Below are 16205 nucleotides of genomic sequence, written 5' to 3'. Positions count from 1 at the left end.
TTGAACAAATGCATCAACTTATTATAAATGTTCCATCTTTGTGCAAACATGACAATACGTAATTTAAGTTTATCTTAGAAATGTGTGTGATATTTTTTTCAAATTACAATATGACTCATTTATATACTATATCTATTAAGTGAACAAGGTCAACATGGTTATGTAATTCAGCTTAAAATGGCTTCTTAGCAGAGCTGAGATGGAGATGAAGATATAATCCCTTAGGTAACTATAGTATGTAATTTGAACCCTAGGACACATGGCCCATATTTTGTTGATACAAAATTATATTTAACGATCAATACTTTTACTAGCATTAAATAAGGAGGTACAACTGCTTTTCAATCAAGAAACCCTAAAACAAAGCATTACCTTTTCTGATTCAAAGTTTCAATTGTTCATACACAATGCTCAAAACAGTCCTGCCAATAAGCAATCTTTAAAAGGTCTACTGTACTTTACAGCTTGCCACACTATTTACTGTTTACTGTGACCTCAGAGGCGAAGACAACCCACCAAATCTAAGGTTCTCTTAAAAGAACTATCTGGGTAAGGCATTGTTTTAAGATGATAGTTATTGGTATCTAGCTAGGGTTGTAGAGACATTACAGTTTTGTAAAGCCCAGCTGATATTGTTAAAAATCCAAATTGCCTTTCTATTTTTAAAATGAACGTTTTCATTACCAGTTCCTAGAGATTGCCCCATTAAAACTTTGCCATACATGTATTAAGCAGATTTACATCAGTACATGGGCGGCACAGTTGTGCAATGGTTAATATTGCTGCCTTGCAACACTGAGGCCCTGGATTCAGTTCCAGACCTGGGGTACTATCTGTGTGGAGTTTATGTGTCCTCTACGTTTGTATGGTTTTCTCCAATAGTCCAAAGACATACTGCTAGGTTAATTGGCTTCTTGGAAAATTGGTAGGAGTGACTGTGTCTGCCCTTTGATGGACTGGTGCCCCATCAAGGGTGTATCTTTCCTTGCGCCCGTTGCTTGATTAGGCTCTGAACTGGATGAAGCAGTCAGAAACTAGATGGATGGACATCAGTACATAGAGCTGTACATAGACAGACTATGAAGTACTTCAATCACATCTTCAGTCTGAAAAGACAGGTTTGTCTGCACATTAAATTTGACTTTAACATAGGAAAGAAAGCCAACATTACCGCTTTGATAAAACATAATGATGAGGTATTTTGGCCATAACCTGCAAATGATTTCATATACCGTATCACTTAATAATTTTGAAATACTTTAAACAAGCATAGTATGGATTGTACAGAAAAAAATGTATTTCATGATAGAAAAATTAGGACAAGTAATAGACGAGATTGACTGTTTGAATAAGAAGACCCTACTTACATCTGTAAAAAATAAATCGTAATGGCTAAAACCTGTGAGAAAGTTCATTTAAAGGGGAACTGCAATGCTATTTTTATATTCCGGTTTTAGAAAGAATCAGCATTGATGAGTGCATTTCAAAGCACATTAAAAGCAAAATGTATATAGTAATTTGGAAAAACTCCAGATAGACTAAATGTCCAGGTATGTGCAGCGCCATATTCTGCGAATTAAAAACGAGGCAACAAAACTTTCGGTTATGTCAAGCGTTCCTATTGCATTCTAAAGAAGCAGGCTTGTGATTACATCTCTTTTAATCCAATAAAAATATTGTTCTCGATTTTAAGGTTTTGCCGATATATGTAATTTACTTGTTAACTCTGTGTGCAGATCACGTTAGAATCTTTCTGCAGTGAAATCTCAGCTGCACAATTTACTGTATACTTACTGTAATTCACTCGTAGATCGCATTACATTGGTTATTACTGCGAGTAGCAAGCAGGAACGGCCGCATCAAGGCACAATTCGTGGGAACTCTCGCTCTCGCCAATGCGAAGGGGTTTGGGACAACATGGCGACTAACAGTACTTTCTTAAAGTTCAGGATTTTGTGCTTCATTCGAAATTTGTCATTTTTTTCTCTACTGTTACTTAATTTATTTTGTTACCGACATTGAATAACTAATGGGATTGAGTTCCATAGCAGAGAAGTCACGTCTTTGGATCTTGGTGATGTCAGTTTCTGTCTGTGATGTGTTTATACGCTAGTCAGCTTGCAGTGTTATCACAGAGTTGTATCACTCCTCCAGTCAATTCTATGATTAAGCATTGAGAGAGTGGCAAGCTGTTTTCATTAACAAGCAGTGAGTGATACCTCACTGGAAGATTTTATTAAGAAAATTAATTGCTGACTTAAAACAGTATAAAGTCAGTTCTGTCATGTCTCTTGTAACTGAGATTTCTTAAAGATGGAGCACAGTTGGCAGAGGCAGAAAGCTGCTGGGGGTAGGATTGGGATTAACTAGCCAGGGTTCTCTTATAACTTTTGAAACAGTGACAGTATTTTTTTTTTCCCCTGTGGGGGAGGAGGAGTCATTGCAACCCCTAATACATTAGTATGATGTCAATATTTAGTGACCTCTGCAAATAGATATAAGACATTTCTGGTTTATTTATTTTTTCTGAGCATGGAAATGATTACTTCTCTGTTAACAACTTATACTATACCATGTGATTTTTAGGCATTAAGATCAGGTTTTACCAACATTTATGAGAAAGGCATACCCCAACTCCTGTAATCACGAACACAGGACCTTCTTTCCCAGTGTTCTTTGCTCAAGTGCCCCTCTGATGACCCCACCTCACTGTCCACACAGCAGCTTTGTCTTGTCTGTAGAGGACTCTGAGCGCATCATCCACATGGCCAGGCCGGACTCCCTTGAGTCAAGTGGAGTTGAAACCAAGTTTTTTAAATCTTCTTCTAACTCAAACTAATAAATTGCTGTGTTGTTGTTGCATCTCCTGAATGTCATAAAGAGAATGGTGCAAAACCATAGAAGTGTGAACACATTCATGCATAGTTATTCAGGTATTCAGGAGATGAATATACTGTACTGTTGATATTGTAACGCAACGGGGTTCAGGTGGGCCCTTGCCACATTAGGTCGGCCCCGCACTGTCGGGGGCTTGAACCCGGGAGTCCCACGTCACTCAACAAGGACCCAGCCTGGTGAGCTAAAGAGAGATCTCTCTACAGCCCCCTGGCTGTAGTCCTGCTATTACAGGGAAGGGCGGTGACGTCACCGCTCTGGTAAGCCGGCTCTTACACAGTACCTGTCGGCCATATGCGTTACAATATTATATAAACAGTTATGAACATTTTCACAAAAGAAAGGCAGTTCATGGATACTAAATTTGGCTACACAGCTAGAGTGAAAGGAAAGACACAGAGCTGTGGAAACTCACCACAGTAAATCCTTATTAAGGTTAATTGTTACAAAGCACATCTGCTAGTGTGAGTTACGTATTACAGCTAATCTTTTTGAAGCACAATGCTCAAGCTAATAGAAGATCCATACTTTTCTTCTTATATAACCATCATTACTCTCAGATTGAATTATTATTGAATAGACAACAAAAGAACTGTTAGAGAATCTTCTTTAAGGCTCAATAAGAATGATAAAAGTCTGTGACCACATGCATGAAAACAAATGCAAAGTAGACTAGGGAGTTAGAAACTGTGAAATGATTCTTTTGAATGAAACGCTTACTTGAGGGGTTTACAATTACTTGATGTAAATGAAAACACGAAATCTCTAATGGAAAACATTTACCTCTTGTTTATTTTATGTTTTTTTTATGGTTATGTTTAGAGTATGTATTTAGAATGTTTCGAGATGTTTTATTTACATATTAGCCAAATGTAACTGTTTGGAGCTCATGTGGTGGACTAAGACTTCTAAATTCTAAAATAAGTACGGTAAATGCAAATTTTCACTGACATTTCTCACAAAACTTTGATAGTTTGAAAAGGAAAACCACGAAGTACTCTTGAAAATCCTATTATTTTAAATATTAGTGAAACTGTAGTATAAGAGAAGAATGCTTTGTACATGGATTCCTATGATTGAACTGGACAGTTATTCAGTTACCACTTTATAATAATGTTATTAGAGATTTTGGAAGATAAAATCTGAAAGCCGGACTCCTGTGTTATCGCTCTTTCTTTGTCCCACCTCCTCTTTACGCTCTTTCTTTTTTTTATTGAATTTTGCAAACTGAGCCCAACATGTTTTTTGTTTGCAACAGATGTGAAGGTGATGAAAAAAGCCACATGCTGAGCAGTACTTTTGAGGGAATTATTATAAAACGGTGCTCTGAATCAGTCTAAACGATCCAATGACTAGATTCCAAATCTGTAGGTGGTGTTAAATATCTCTTCAGTTGAATTCAGCCACAGTACACCTGCCTCCTTTCTGAAGATAAACCAGCAAGGGGTCTCCATTAAGAAGGACCTGTGCTTTTTATAGAACAAACAAAACTGCAGATGAGTGTTATTTTTGGACTTGTCTGTTCCACTTTTTAGAAAAATGAAAGAGCAAAAAGCACATAAAGCATGTCCTTCTAATTGACTGCTTATTATGTTTTGGTTAAAAATACAAGAAGGATTTTGTTTTATAATTGTGGTTTATATAATTACTTATTTTATTTTTTATACTATAGGTAGGGACCGGACCTATGACATCATACTGCTAATAATATAATATCTTTAATTTTGGTAGTTAGATCAAGCCCTGTCTAAGGCAGATAAAAGGCATAATTAGAAAAGTGAACTTTATTGTTGTACTCATCTGGTACTGTTGGAACTCCCTCTTTTTAGTGAAGAATGAGCTAAGGAGCTGTAGCAAGGTTGAAGATGGAGAGGGATGAAAAAATTAAACACTTTAAAAAATGAAAAATTTACATGTAAGTACGTGGATCTGGGTGAGTTAAGGTTTGGTAATATTCCATTTTTAAGGCTGTTGTGCTGAGGAAGCACTACAATAGAATGCTTTCTGAAAGTGTTCACATCCTTCCAGCAATGTCCAATTTTATGTGTACATATTTTTTAAAGTGAATATTATTCTTGAGTGTTGAAACTGAATATTGTTAAATGTCAGCAATACAATATATAAAACAATATACACCAAGGCACTGTACTTGTAAATATACAGTACATCACAGAATATAACCAAGACTCAAGTGAATTCCATGCAAATAGTCTGGACATTTCTCAATTTCACTGTCTTTACAGGTTTTCTGAACCCACCCACAAATATTAATTAATTATGATCAGTTACAGAATATCTAGTTTTTGTCTAATACTAGCTTCAGTCTTTCAGTTTTGAAGGATTAATTTTGTTGCAACTTAAACAAAGTTAAAGTTTAGTTTTGCTGCATGTCAATGTGTTTTTCCTCCTTCAGAGTACAGTAGCAGTTGTCAAACTGTGGGGTGCACACCTTTCAAGGGTGTGTGGGATGAATCAATGCAAAAAAAAAAACATATACAAACCTGTGAACCAGTTTGCCACAACCAAACCAGTATTACATGAGTACTAGGAGATATCATTAGTTAATACTTGTCATCTTTTGTAAAATGTATAATCTATAAATGTAATGCAACACTATGTAATGCTAACAAAAAAAAAAACCCTAAATCAACCCCTTTGCTCTGAGGCTTATTGTATTATTTGTATGGCTTTTGTTGAGGAGTTGAAGATAGTTTATAGATACCTGTACACCATTGCCATGATTCCAAAGTGAAGCAACAACCTTTGCAATTTGCAACTTTCAAACAATGTGCAGGAGTGGAACAAGCAGGCAGATACTTTGAAAGAGCACATTGGCTTCACTCAGAGCAATCTCAATAATTTCTCTCACACCAGCGTCTTCTCCTCCACTTCTGTGCTCTCTGGCTTCTATTATTCAAAAGCTCTTACTTTTCATGGTTCTATGCAGCTGAATAAGTGCTGTTGATTGCCAACGGTCTGATCTTCAGCCTGAGACAACCCACCCATTGCAGCCTCTTTAAGCTGATTAGAATGCCTCCATATAGTTACAGCTGAGTCTGTTACATTTGAGCTAACTGAGATTCCCAGAATTACCCTGTGTGAGGGATTATTCACAAGATATTTTTAGTAAACAACAACCATAATCTTCCCCTGTTTACTCCAGATTTTGTGCCTATAAAGGTGAACATAATGCTTAACTGTGCAGTGTATACAGGTCAGTCTATTACTGTCATGGCCTATACTGTAAATACAGAGACCTTAAAAGACAGCCTTCATTGTGGACTGCCATGAAAATACCAATGATTAACAGTAATAAATGTTTTAATTTAAGTGTATTGTTGGGATCTGCATTATCTGAAATTTGCATTATCTGAAACTTCAGATTGTTCAGAATTCTACTTTACAAGGTACCAGAATAAAGCTGCATGCCCAAAGGAGGAACTGCTTGGAGTTAAGAAGCATCTTAAAAAGGAAGGAGAGTGGAGATTGATGAGAACTCAGCAGGGGAATATTAACTGTAATTACATGCAGAAAAATATCTTAATGTATAGTAGACATTAATTATAATGCACAGCAAATATTTCACATTTGCTTAAAAATATATTCCATGAAGCCAAATACAAAATCAGCTTTAGTCAATTTAAAGCATTGAGATAAAAGCCATTCATTTTTTCTTGTGATATCATAACACAGGCTGCCAGTCCTTCATTCAAAACATTATGCATTTAGTTTTTGTTTCACTACTGAAGCTTTGTGTCTCTCACATCACCAAAGTTTGAACAAAAAACAGTTAAACTGGTGAGATGAGTCTGGTGCAAATCCATGCTCATATTAAACATCAGATTAGAAATATGTCATGTGTGTAATTGAGCAGGAGGTTGGTTTGTTTTGCTGGAGTAATGGGGCCAACTATATTGCACCTGTCAAGTGAAGTCTTGTGCTAATGTGGATCACCAGTGTTGACAGATTTGTAAGTGGAAATGGACATTTATTTTTAGAATGGCCAATTGGATAGTTCATAAGACCAACCACCTGAAGATGGAATGCAAAAATCTAAGACACCTGCTAATAAACCATCATCATAATAAGTAAACTTCACTGCATGATTCCCTCAGCTGACATTAAACGCTTAGCTAGCATCTTAATTCTAAGAAGTTTCCTCATTGATAATATTTAAATCGGTGTTTCAATAAGTTACAGTTGATAAAAGTTTGTATTAAACCCCTAAAGAAAAGTACAGAGGATACCATTCCTTATAATTTGCTACTAAAATCTAAAAGTACTTTTCCCCCCTTTCGGCATGCATTGCAGAACAGAGAAGAAGACAAAATAAGAAGAATTTGACAAATGAGACTGAGACTTCAAGTCTTGAAATATGCACAGTCCATCCTCATTAAGAAATATGGCATATTGTAAATGTATTTGTTCCTACATCGTATAAAAAAGAGGAAAAATGACATGTAAGAAGTTTATCCATTCATTTTCAATAAAGGTTCAGGCCAGTTCAAGATAACTGTGAAGAAGAATCTAGCACCTAGCAGACAGCAGTCTGCCAAACCTTGCAGACAGTGCAGGTAAAATGGCACCCTTAATGGCATGCCATTCTATTGCACAAAAAACAGACATACTTGCATTATTTTGAAATGGCGATCAACCTTGGCATCATGACTAGGAAACCAGAGCATATGACAAAAACATGACCACAGAGGGAACACATACACTCTGCACAGGAGGGATCTCAGTCCCAAATTGAACTCAGGACCCAAATAGGAGAATGGGAATACCATGTCTTTTTGGAATTTTGTGAATTTTATATTAAATACCAAGCTGTAATAAGCATATGAATATGTCTCCTAGTTCAATTAAGTTGTTAACAATATTATTTTTCTTAAACTTTTCAGCTAAATGCATTATCATGAATCTGTGGTTAGTAGATATGGATAACTTGAAGCCAATGTGGTGGGTTAACTCTGTGAAAGTTGCATTGTGGGAAACTGTTTTCTTACAAAACAGGAAAAGATAGTCACTTGTGGATAGATTGTAACTGATAACATGCTGAAAGGTGAAGGTAACATCTACACAGGTCTTCCTATAATATTGTGTGTTTGAAACGTATTCATTATTTAAAATAAATGATTTACTTTGTGAAAAACATACAGCATTTTGCAGTTAGAGGCTGTCATTAGTACTGAATCAACAGCATTTCTATTCCTGCACTACATCTGGATATCTTTACATTTCTGCTTTGATATATACAATAAGCTGACATAAAATATGCTTTTTAAGATTGAACCCAGTTTTGATATCTTTATTATGTGAAACTGATTCATTAGAAAGCACATCCATATGGGATGCAAAATACTGTTGGTAGCTAACTAGTAAGAAACATAATAACTGTGACAATTGAGGAAGTGTTAAACTGTGTTTCTTCCCCATAGCCATTATGCTTTCTTCTGAATCACATCCTGGTTTTGTCCTGATACCATATCTCCATAACAACTATGTTTCTATAAATGTCATCATCACATTGCCAATGAATAACATATGGCAGTTTTTAAAATTATATAACTTGGACTTTCTATCCATGCATTTCTCAAACACAAACGTGGGTAATGAAAGAATTCATTTTATAGTTAAGCATTTGTCCTTCAAGTGTCCTCAATGAACTAGCTTGTTGCTAGGAAATTTCATTACGCAGAAGAACTGTCCACCAAATTCTAAATCACATTTTAACACAAGGTGATTCATGTTTGTGATTAAGATATGTAGGCAAAATAACTTTAAAAGATATTTTTTAAGTTGTCAGACACTTCAATTGTAAAATGTCCTTCATTTAAAGATGTGTGAGTACCTTCTCAATGAAACTGGAAAATGTAGTTTTTACCTGTTCAACCACTTTAAAAAGTGAAGTAGTCTTTCCTCTTCCTTCAAAGTTTACACATTCTTTTACTGCCTAATTAAGGATAGTTTTGCAATGCACACTGTTCAAGGTTATGGTACATTTTAAGAATAAGCAGTTGCTATGAAAGTTGATAGTTGATAGATTCATATACTTCTTTTTCAGTGATCAGACCCACTATATGCCCCACTGACGATTTCTATGAATAAAGCTGGCTGTGTCTGCAACTTCAAATTTACATACAATAAGCAAAACAGAATTAGAAATGCAGACTGTTCTATCTACACTTTTCAGCGCTGTAAAACGCTGAATACATTAATATTTATATTGCCGTTATTCAATTACATAGTTCTTTAAAGAAACACCTTTCAATGTTATGGTATTTTTTAGAAAGAAATTACTGCAATGTCATCCTGATTATACACACCGTTTACCAGTCCTGTTAGATTTAGTTGGTTTTCATGTATTTCAAAATTAAAATACATGTTACTTTATTTTTTGACTATGTACTGTATGATGCTAAACACGTATTTTTTGTGTTTTCGAGAAAGCAAATCCCTTAGAGGGTTTATGATAGAAACAAAGAATTGCTGAACATACATACAGTAGTAGAATTAATTTGACAATTGAGCTTTTTCACAGATGAGTGCGCTGTCTCGTTCGCAACACTATGTATAGAAATCTTTATTGTTAAAGGTTACAAGGTATACTTCTGCAGTATTGCATTATACATTAATCTAGTCCACGCTTGATGTGGATGATACACGTTTACTAATGTATCGGTTGCTATGGCTACGAAGGGAATGCGCCTGCAGTGTTGGATTATAAATTCCCCTGACCCAGCAACCGGGCTCCGCAGCTCTCTGTCAGAGTGACAGCTCAAACAGACTGCACCAAATTCCAGCCAATCAAGTTTGAGAACGGCGATGCCATGTGCTTTATTCACAAATTCAGTTTTTTTTCCTTAATTCAAGTTTAGAGTTTAGTGCGTAGGCATGTAGTATGTAGGATCAGCCGCTTATTAGTGACACATTTCTGGAGGCGCACTAATATAGTCCATCTATAGTCTTTCTATAGTCCTTCTTTTTCACAATTGGTTCCAAGAAAAAAGATAATAAAACATTGACGCATTTGGTCGGCTTTGTCACGAACTAGGAGCTGCTTTCAGAAAACAGAAAAAAGAATTGACTGAAAAATCGACTTTATCAAATGCTTTTATTAGATATAATTGTGGAGTTTCACAAATTCACCGTAGATAGACTAAACTACTACATTAGAATGATTATATATAACGCTGTGAAAATCATGTGGATCGCAGGGTGGCGATTGCTGAAATAATACTTGGATTAATATTAGTGGTTTTGTGAATTGCACGTTCCTCAATTAACGAATGTTGTTATTATTATTGTAATTGTATTTACCGTCTATTGTCTTGTCTGCTGTTCTGTATATACTGTACTGCACCTGAGAGACTAATGAGAAACACTTTCATTATACTATGCACCTGTGTACTGTAAGTATAGTGACAAATGGTTGAATTGAATTGAAATTATAAGTTTATTCATTGAGAGTTCTGTCAAGATCTGTAGGTCTTATAATAATAATAATAATAATAATAATAATAATAATAATAATAATAATAATAAATAGGACTATCAGGTAAGCTGGCTGAGCTACAGTACTACTGTAGGTTGTTTTCAGCACCAGGACCAGCGACTGCAAGTGAAGCACCCTGACAAATTCCAAGGACAGACCTGACGAGCTCTTAAATTCCTTGGGTCTTCTTTCATTTAATGTCTTTTACCGGTCAGGTGTATGTTGGTGTTTTTGTTGAATGGATCATAGGTCACACAAATCTACAGCACAAGAATATATCTATGTAAACATGGATCTCTTTGGGAGATGACGTGACCGAGAAAGGTTTCGTTTAAAAATGTTGCTGATTTCTAATTCATTTACTAGGGAAAAGAAGCAACATGCAAATTGAAAATATACGATGTTAGAATTTCTATGAGGATTAGCCGAATCGCTATTTTTTAAGTCTTGGGCAGAACAAATTAGAACACTGAGGAGCAAAACAAGATAGATTTCAGTTGATTTAATTAAGGGATTTGATCTTTAAAAAGACGATGAACCACTGCTTTCTTGAACAGCTACAAATTGACATATTTACAATAATACTAGTTTCGTTCCAGTGTTTGGATAAAAGATCACAGATTAGGCTTATTTTATTCATCAAACACATACATCTTATATGTGTGATTATTTAATCATAGCAGAATAATTAAACATTATAAATACAAAAGTACGTTAATAAACTTAATAAACAACAGATAATCCGCCTCTTTAAGGCTAAATATAATTAACGAGTTTAAATCTAATGTGTCTTGAACGTCATTGTTATATCTAAACACCGATCTTAGAAAATCGGTATTCCACACATAGACAAATCTGTTAAAGTGTGAGGTGTACTGCCAGATCTGTCATTAATAAATAGTGCACAATGACAAGGATACAGTTGCAGCATCCACATTCATGAAACTCACTTGTACATACACTCTAAATCATTTTGAATTTTTTAACAAAGTAAAAAATAAAATAAGAATTCAATATCATGGAATCAGATGTCATTAGTATTTATATATATATTTTTCTTAAATATACAATATAAAACAATACGTTTTATACTTTAACAATATTGGCACATAGGACGGTATAGTAACATTTCTTTGTAAAATTGTACATTCAAATAGCATGAGGTTCAACATAGTAATGTGCAATATGTCCGTTAAAGGCCAGCACCTTGGATAGCTCCATCTCCAACCCCAAACTTTAATACTGCTATTTCTCTTCCGTCTTCCTTTACAATTAAAATATTTATATAAATAAATTATCTAAACATTGACATACTAGCTAACATTTTATTTGCTCCACTGCAGCTCTGCATCACCACCCATTTTAAAGCCACAATGAAGGTACAATTGGAATACACATTAGGCATGCATTTATTTACTCGTAACTGCCCCTTAATCTAACCCCAGTGTACTGTGATTCACAGTAGCAAGGGGGTATTTATATTACACTGATTTACAACACGAAACATCTCTTGTCAGCAAAGGGATATCCCAGTCTCTTTTGATTCGAAGGCTCCAGTACACATTACCTGTTCGCTTTCACAGAATCTAGACCCTAAAACCAGCCTCCCGTTTCATGGGTGCAGCAGAATATTTCTCCTACTCTAACATTTGTTCTATACTTAGCGATCCAGATTGATAGTCCACTGTCCATTTGTTTCTCTAGTTCCTGCTTCGTTTTTCAGGTCCTGGAATACCTGAGTAAAGAAGTGTGGATCGGAATTGATCTGCAGCATTTTGGCACTCATTTTATCAATGACCTGCAGACATCTCTCCCAGAAGACCTCCTTGTTGGTCTCAACTAGAAAGGGTTTTAGAGGGTAAGATATCTCGTTACCCATGTACGAATAAGCCAAGTAGAGGCAGGTCAGGAAGGTGGCTTGAAGTTCATATTCACTGCTTATGTCGTCGCTCACGGCTTCTCTGCAAAGCAAGTAGACAAACACCAGGTTAGCGGGTGTGATGAAGCCTTGATCCTGCCATCCCTGAAGCAGGAGGGATCGGTCCACATTTCGGAACCACAGGATGATCTCGTTGGGGCTCAGCTCCTTGAGTTTAAAGCATCTCCTGCACATGAAATCGCCGAGGCAACGCAATAGCTCCCCTGTAGATGCCTGAACAATCACGCGTCTTGGGGAGATGAGGGAGCGATTGCTAGGCTGCTTCTGAACCGATATGAGCTGCTTTCCATTCTGTGAGACGTTTTGGGTTTGACTGGGATGTAGGCTCTGGTTGGGTACAGTGGGTACCGGTACCGCGAGGGGTCCAGACTTCTGGTCCCGATGTGATCCTTTCCGATCCGAGCCCGGCTGCTGCGATTTTTTCAGGTTTTCGTTATTTAGCTTTTCGACCGGGTTGTTGTTAGCCTGCGACGCTGGGGGGTTCGGATTAACTTTCTTAGCATTCTTTTTCTTAGCCGAGGCGGCCACCAGCCTTTTCCATGTAAGAGCCGAAATCAAAACTGAGTGTCTCTTCAGGCTCTTCTCCGTTTTGCCATTTTTGCTGTTAGGAATAGCCGCGTATCCTCCCACTGAGTCAGACTTCTCGTCGAGAATGCCACCTTTTCCTGATGCCGGAGATAAAGAGAGGACCGTTCCCATTTTTTTTTTTGTGATCAACCAACACCCTGTGGCCTTGATGTACGCTGTTTCTTGCCTTGCTTACTCCGACGTCTGTCACCCGACACAAATAAAATAGCTTTAAAGTCAGAGCCTCAGATTCAATTCCATTGATAATTAATTAGTCCACTGGATAGACAGTGGGGAGAGGCTGCGGGAAATCGGATGGAAGGCGCAGGCTGAGATTCCAGCAAGAGATGTGAGGCTCACAGCCACTCCTTCTGCAGCAACCCGCTGAACCCGCAGCTTCAGTCAGTGAGAGGAATGGGCTGGACTGAAAGATTCGTAGCCAGGCAAAAACAATCTGGATCAACCTGCAAACCGGGATAAGCCGCTCTGGTCTGATGAGTCAGCCAACCTGAAGACGATGCTTCAAGAATGACAGCCGCCTGTGCCAATCGCGAACAGCATTTTCCACGCCATATCGTAATTTTACGGCAAGCAATTTATAGCATGCAACCGAATACAGCGTTCTATTTTCACGAACTCTTCGTGTTTTTAGTACACGTTGCTAGTTGTCTCGCAGAACGATCTAAGTTTGCCACGTTCTCTGCTCGTATTGTTTAAACACGGATTTGTAGCTATGACCCGTTTTTATTATTCAGTATAGAACCATAACTGTTGTACAAACATTAAAAAAATCAACAGTTACCCTAACTACGACAACTGATGCAGCAGAAAGCTATTGATGTAAACTGATTATTCTTTTATTTTTCTTCAAAACTGCAACGTTTCAGAACTCTCGAATCGTATTCTACGTGTTCTATTATGTGTATTAGAACTCCGGCTAAAAAACATGAATACGCAATAAAGGTTATGTTTTTCGAACAGAAACAAAGACAATCAAACTGGCCGGAAGTGTTCCGTGAAGTACGATTCTTACGGTTTTATAATATTCTGACGTTCGTCTAAAAAGACATGCCAATAGTGGTTCAATAAACCAAATAAACAAAAACATTAAAAATTCAACAAATGTTTTTGGTTCCAACACACCTGTATTGTATTTGTAATGCTCTCAGTGTGGTAGCGGGGTTTCTGATATGTGAAACTTGGACAGTAATGACTATGTCTACAAGAAAACCATAGTGTACATTTCTTTCAAAGAGCCTCCAGGACGAATTGCAACAAAATAAACTACATAAAATTAGAGGAAAATTTAAATAAATTGCCTAACTTCATTGGTATAACTAATTTAAAGCCAGAAAAGTGTGTTTTTTTCACCAAAAAGGGCACAATTATGAAAGTTTAAAGGTTGTACTGTTCGTACAGAAGACTGTATTAATTTCAACAGCACAGTAAATCAACAGCAAGAAGTAAACGTAAAAAACACTAAAGACAAAAGTGCAAGTGGGACAGTTAACAATGAAAAATAATCAGAAGTAGGATGCAAACAAAGAATACGTGTTTAACAAATCTGCATTTTAAGGAAGAGGCATGAGTTTCAATAAATGTTATTTTAGCCCTCTCTTCACTTAATCGTTTAAACATTTAAGCTATTAAGTGGAAGGCACAGGCTGTAATGGAAAGTTTCCTGAAACTGTAAGGAACTCATAAGAGGATTAGCCTCAACCTGGGGCTGTGCTCTCATTAGAGTGCCGCCAGTATCCATTTGGATACAGCCACGTCTTTCTACATGAATGACCCAAGACTTAGGTTTACAATATTTATCAACAGTGCATAACACCCGGACGACTCAAAATTACCAAGGCAGCAGTTTCATGGCAGCTAAGGAAATGTGACAAAAACACAATAAAAACATTCAGCTGAATTTGCAGTTGCATTATAATAATAATTCCTGCCACATACAGTACAGTATATAGCGCTTCTCTGGACACTCCACTCAAAGCGCTTTACAGGTAATGGGGACTCCCCTCCTCCACCACCAATGTGCATCCACCTGGATGATGCGACGGCAGCCATAGTGCACCAGTACTCTCACCACACGTCAGTGGGGAGGAGAACAGAGTGATGAAGCTAATTCATAGATGGGGATTATTAGGAGTCCATGATTGGTAAAGGCCAATGGAAATTTTGGCCAGGACAGCAGGGTAACACCCTTACTCTTTTTGGGAAATGCTGTGAGAAATTTAAGAAATTTGTAATGACCGCGCAGAGTCAGATCCTCAGTTTTTCATCTCATCCAAAGGATGGTGCCTTTTTACAGTGAAGTGTCCCCATCACTATACTGGGACATTATGACCCGACACATCCGACTGTGGGACACATAGACTGCAGGGTGAGCGCCGCCTACTGACCCCACTAACACCACTTCCAGCAGTAACCTTGGTTTTTTCCAGGAGGTCTCACATTCAGGTACTGACCAGGCTCACACCTGTTTAGCTTCAATGGGTTGCCTGTTATGAGCTGTAGGGTGATATGGCTGATGGCCATATAAGCAACAGATCAAAAATGTTCATCCAAAAGGCCAATGGGGCTTTTGATCTTAAATTGGATGGACAGGGAAAGAAACAAAGAGATACAAAAAGAATAAAAAAGTTGTGTTGGTCCAGACTGACATTTAAGACATACATATGTTTATTAGGTCAACCTGTTCTCAGATGTTATTCATTTTGTGTCCAGTACTGACAATTATAACAGGATTTTCATATGTGTCTGAGCAGCATAAACCAGCAAAGGTGACTCTTTGGAGCAGACATTGGGGTCTTAATAACAGACATTGGTTTTTGAAGACGTTCAAGTAGGTAGCTGCATGCACAGGCTGCAAAGGAACGTGAAAAAGGTTCATTCCATGCTGAAAGGTAAGGAAAGAAAACCTAAAGAATGCTCCACATCCAAAACATTGTGTTTCTTCCCTTTCAGCATGGTATTAATCTTTACTGGTTTCTGAAGTCTTGTTAACTAACTACTGTATGATGGGGACTTCACAAGATGTGGTGCAAAGGTTTTCCAAGTGCAATAATGCTTAGTTCGGATTTAGTTGGTCAGTGTTGGGCTTGTTGGGCAGCTGTGAGCTTACAGTGCTATGAGCAAGAGAAGTATCACTCCCTCAGTCAGTTCTAACCGTGTTGTGGTCACTGTTGATATTGTACTGGGAAAAGTGACAGAGAGGTTTGATAGCGCACATCAATCACAGATATGTAAGTGCAGTCCTCATCTGTCCTGTACTGATATTCCAAGCTAGAGAGAAGATGAGCTGGT

The 16205-nt window shown here is 37.2% G+C and overlaps 1 protein-coding gene across 1 annotated transcript; it reads right to left on the bottom strand.

Moving 5' to 3' along the window:
- Positions 1 to 9990: 9990 nt before the first annotated feature.
- cdk5r2b (cyclin dependent kinase 5, regulatory subunit 2b (p39)) lies at positions 9991 to 13422 on the bottom strand. Its single transcript, XM_015358685.2, has one exon. The coding sequence runs from the start codon at positions 13026 to 13028 to the stop codon at positions 12051 to 12053; it is 978 nt and encodes a 325-aa protein (XP_015214171.1). The 5' UTR covers positions 13029 to 13422; the 3' UTR covers positions 9991 to 12050.
- Between the last annotated feature and the right edge of the window lie 2783 nt (positions 13423 to 16205).

Source organism: Lepisosteus oculatus, chromosome 12 (genome assembly GCF_040954835.1).
Source record: "Lepisosteus oculatus isolate fLepOcu1 chromosome 12, fLepOcu1.hap2, whole genome shotgun sequence".
NCBI lineage: Eukaryota > Metazoa > Chordata > Actinopteri > Semionotiformes > Lepisosteidae > Lepisosteus > Lepisosteus oculatus.
The sequence above is the reverse complement of the archived record's forward strand: the minus strand, read 5'-3'. Positions and strand labels throughout refer to the sequence as shown.